The sequence below is a fragment of the Tupaia chinensis genome, unplaced genomic scaffold (assembly GCF_000334495.1).
Source record: "Tupaia chinensis unplaced genomic scaffold, TupChi_1.0 Scaffold145652_1, whole genome shotgun sequence".
Classification (NCBI taxonomy): domain Eukaryota; kingdom Metazoa; phylum Chordata; class Mammalia; order Scandentia; family Tupaiidae; genus Tupaia; species Tupaia belangeri.
Genome location: NW_006205509.1, coordinates 3,066,567 through 3,070,578, shown reverse-complemented (window position 1 = coordinate 3,070,578; position 4,012 = coordinate 3,066,567). Strand labels below are relative to the sequence as shown.

General features: G+C 53.8%; 1 protein-coding gene across 1 annotated transcript in view; it reads left to right on the top strand.

Annotated features, from left to right (window-relative positions):
• Window positions 1-16: 16 nt before the first annotated feature.
• The window catches only part of CACNB3 (calcium voltage-gated channel auxiliary subunit beta 3), a 10,819-nt gene continuing 6,823 nt past the window's right edge, over window positions 17-4,012 (top strand). Inside the window, exon 1 of the mRNA XM_006168221.3 lies at window positions 17-220. Coding sequence (XP_006168283.1) covers window positions 176-220 — 45 coding nt within the window. The 5' untranslated portion in view covers window positions 17-175. The remainder of the gene's footprint in view (window positions 221-4,012) is intronic.

The following is a 4,012-nucleotide window of genomic DNA, read 5'->3' as shown; positions in this document are numbered from 1 at the left end:
GCAGCAGCTGGTCTTCGCGGCTCGCTCCCTCCTTCGCGCTCTCTCGCTCTCCGCCGCCGCCCGCAGGGCTGCGGGGCTCGGAGGCATCTCTCGGGCGCGGCCCGCTGTCCTCGCCCCTGCCTCCGGGCCGCTCCCGCCCCTGGCGCCGCTCGCTTCCCCCCACCCGGACTCCCCCATGTATGACGACTCCTACGTACCCGGGTTTGAGGACTCGGAGGCGGTGAGTGCCCACGGCGAGGGTGGGGGTGGGGAAGTTGGGGTGACACCTCCTCTCCCTTCAACCCTTCCCCCAGTTCAGGACTTTGAAAAACGCTTCAGTGGCGGGGCACGGCGTGTAGGGGGGCGCTCTAGGAAAGTGGGAGGTGGATTTTCATGCCGAGGGCTCCCCTGTGGCCCCAGAGCTAGACCCAGGGGCATCGGGTGTGAGCAAGGAGGGGGCAGTGTGGGGGAACAGCTCGAGCAGGTGGCCCTGAAGTCAGGACAGGAGGGGTGAGGGAGGAAGGGCTCGCGGCTCCGGGCACAGAGGCTTAGAGAGGGAACACGCAACGTCTGGAGTTTCCAATTCTGGATTTGTGTGTGGGGTCTGAGCACAGCAGCTAGCGGAGAAGCTGGGGCTCTTGAGAGGGGTGACATTCCAGACCTCTTGCCTCCAGTCCTTGGTAAATTGGAGAGCTGGGAGAACATGGGAGTCAGGTACCAGCCTCTTGAGACAGGGAGCATAAAACTTGAGGAGCTCCATTATTCCTTTCCGCCTCCATCTCTGCGCATTGCCTCATCTCCTCAGCCTTCCTCTAGCCCAGTTTCTCTCCCAGGATGAAACCCGGGCACCCAGCACATGGGTGGGCCAGCTGACTGAGCCCTTCTGTTGCACAGCCCCCTGCCGAGGCTTCCTCTGAGCAGCAGGCGTCCTGACTCCTGCTTAGCATGGAGGTGAGGCCAGAGGAGCTGGGCCTGGGGATGGAGAGGAAGCTCTTTGCTCAGAGAACCAGGCAACCGATAAATATTTAATTCTCCTCTTTGCTTTTATCTCCTGACCCACTGAGACAAATCAGCTCATTAGGCAGTGATTCCCGGAGCTCAGAGAGCAGGGAGAGTGCCTGGAAAGATGGGGCAAGAATGGGGAGCAGCTCCTTAGCCCCTCGGAGCTGCCAGCCTTCCCTTGGCCAACCCACAAGGCGGCCTCCTTAGGAGAAGACCACTGGATGGCTTAGAAAGGGCCCTGGTTCTGAAACGGGCGTATTCAAGGCTTCTTCACCTCTTGCCACCAGGCCGAAGATAGACGAGGCTAGGGCTCAGCATAGGCAACTGTCAGTCCTTTTCTGGGACTAGGCTCCTTCTGGGCCCAATTCTCCATGGGGCCTCTGGGGCTAATTACATTGCGGCTAGAGCAGATGATTTTCAGGGCTCTGGTGGACACCTCTCTCTGACAGTGGAAGGGACAGCTGGTGTAGCCCAGGGTGCCAAGGTGAGCTTGAGAACAAACCTCTCTGTGGAGCTGGAGGGCCCTAGGAGCTTCTTCCCATCCCTGGTGAGAAGGCGAGGACTGTTACAAGGAAAAGGCTGACGTGTGGGTGGTGTTGGAGGGCAGCCTGTTGACCCATGGCTCCCTCCCTGGCCCTCTCTGGTTCCTGCAGCACCCTCCCCCACTTCCCTTTCTCTTGCCTGGCTCCTTGCTCTCCCTGAGGCCCCCTCTGAAGCAGTAGGAGGGAGATCAGGCTCTAAATAAATCCACCGGCTCATCTCCCTCCTCTCCTTCCCCCGTGCCAGGCAAGAGAGGAGCTGCAGCCTGCCCACACACTCACCAGGCAAGGGGGGCACCACCAGGGCACTGTGCCAACTCCTGGCAGCTCCAAAGTACTGAGCCTCTGGCTATTTTGGCATAGCAGGGGACAGGGAAGGTAAGACCCCCAGAATATAGTTGGCAGGGCAGCTGTGGTTTTCTTTTCCAAGTGATACCAGAGTATGAGAGATGGGTGAGCCCCAAGGACTTTGGGGTGTTGGAGAGGGGATTCCATTCTAAACACAACTCATTAAATATTTGGGAGAGATCCCATCATCCTTATCCTAGGTTAGGAAGCCAGGTAACCCAGATGCCTCAGGCATTAAGATAGTCAATTAGGGGTCAGCCTCTTGGGATTGTGGGCGTGCATGCACACACAACCATTCGATTTTCAAGCTGCCATATCCAAAACTTGAACTGTGTAGCTGACTGTGAGATCAAACCACCTTAACTGCTATGCCACCTGACTGGCCTGATGCCTCTGAACTTCTGACTCTATTGTAATGTATGTGGGTTTATTAATTATTTACCTTCATCATAGAGTTCTCTTTCCATTTATATTGGTTCTTTCTCTTTTTTTTAAGAATTATCTATTTTAATTTTATTTATTTTAAAATTATTTTAATTTTATTCATTAATTTGTTTTTAATTTGACCAGAGATAGACATAGAGAGAGAGAGATAGAGAGGGAAAGCGAGAAACCAAGGCACCAGGTCTGGGACTCAAATCATGGTCGGCCATGTAGGAAGTGTCCAGCGCCTTAACTGCCAAGCCACCTACTGGTCCCCTATTCATTCATTTTATTTTAATTTGACCTGAGAGAGATACAGAGACAGGAGAGTGAGAAGGAAAGTAAGAAAACAAGCCACCAGGTCTGGGACTCGAATCATGGTTGTCCATGTGGGAGAGTAAAGCACCTTAACCACCATGTCACCTGCTGATCCCCTATATTGGTTCTTAATGTAAGTAAGGATGACAAATAGGTGACCATATTCTCTGCCTCCTGCAGTTTTGGTAATTCTGGAGTTGGAGGGGTTATCCAACTTTCATATGTTTTTGTGGTATGTTGAAAATGTCTACATTTTGAGGATCAGCACATGGTGTAGCAGTTATGTCACTGGACTCCCAGATGGGCGACGACAGTTCAAGTCCTGGACCTGGTGGCTTGCAACTCACACCGGGCGTATGTGCATGCATGCCCAAAATCCTGGGAGAAGAATGGAAGAGAAGGGACTGCAGTGTGGCCATCTCCCCGGGGGAGTGATTTCTCACTTTCCCCCACTGTCTCTGTCTCTTCTCTCTAGGGAACACATGCACTCTAAGGCAAAAAACAAACAAACATAAAACAAACCAAAAAAACCTCTACAGGGGGTGGGTGGGGGGTGGAGGGATTTAGTTAATTGGCTGAGGGCCTAGAGAGCAGGGAGTAAAGATCGACTCCTTCCAGCACAGTACAGGGCATCCAGGAGTTATTAATGGTGCGTGCCAAAGTAGGTGGTCAGCCTGCCTTGCCTCCCAGCCTGCTCCCCTGTCTGCTTTCTATAGCCAGCCATATCCCACAGAGGTGGCTCTTGTGTCCTGGGACCCTTGGGAAGAAGGCCCCCCACCCTATATGAAAGTTCTTTTGGGGGCTCAGCTTCTTTTTTTTTTTTTTTTGAGAGGTTTTTGCTATAGGGTGCGTGCGCTCACCAGACAGACAGAGAGAGACAGAGAGACAGAAAGTGAGAAATCACCCCCCAGGGGGGATGGCCGTGCCGCAATCCCTTCTCCTCTTGGGATCTTGGGCACGCACGTACACGCGCCCGGCATGAGTTTTAAGCCACCGGGTCCAGGACGTGAACCGCGGTCGACTACGTGGGAGTCCAGTTACATAGCCATTATGCTAACTGCTGGTCCCAGCTTCTTTATTCTGTTACCAAGGCAGCCTTATTTTGCTCTCAGGAGAGATGGGCAACATCAGGCAGATCCCTCCTGTAAAATCAAAAACTTTTCTCTCGTGCCATCTTCATGCCTTTGGTCTACTCTAGATGTCATCTTCTGCTTAGGCTCTAGGTCCTGCGCTGACGCCAAGCTGATCTGCCCTCTGCCAAGGTGGGGCTGGGGCAAGAGGCACGGTGGACAGCAGATGTGTGATTTCGTCTTCCCCGAGAGTCTGGCCTGGGCTGCCTTCTGAACCTGGTTGCGCACAGGGGCTTGTGGGAATGTCCTCAGCCTGAGAGCAGTCTAAAGGCC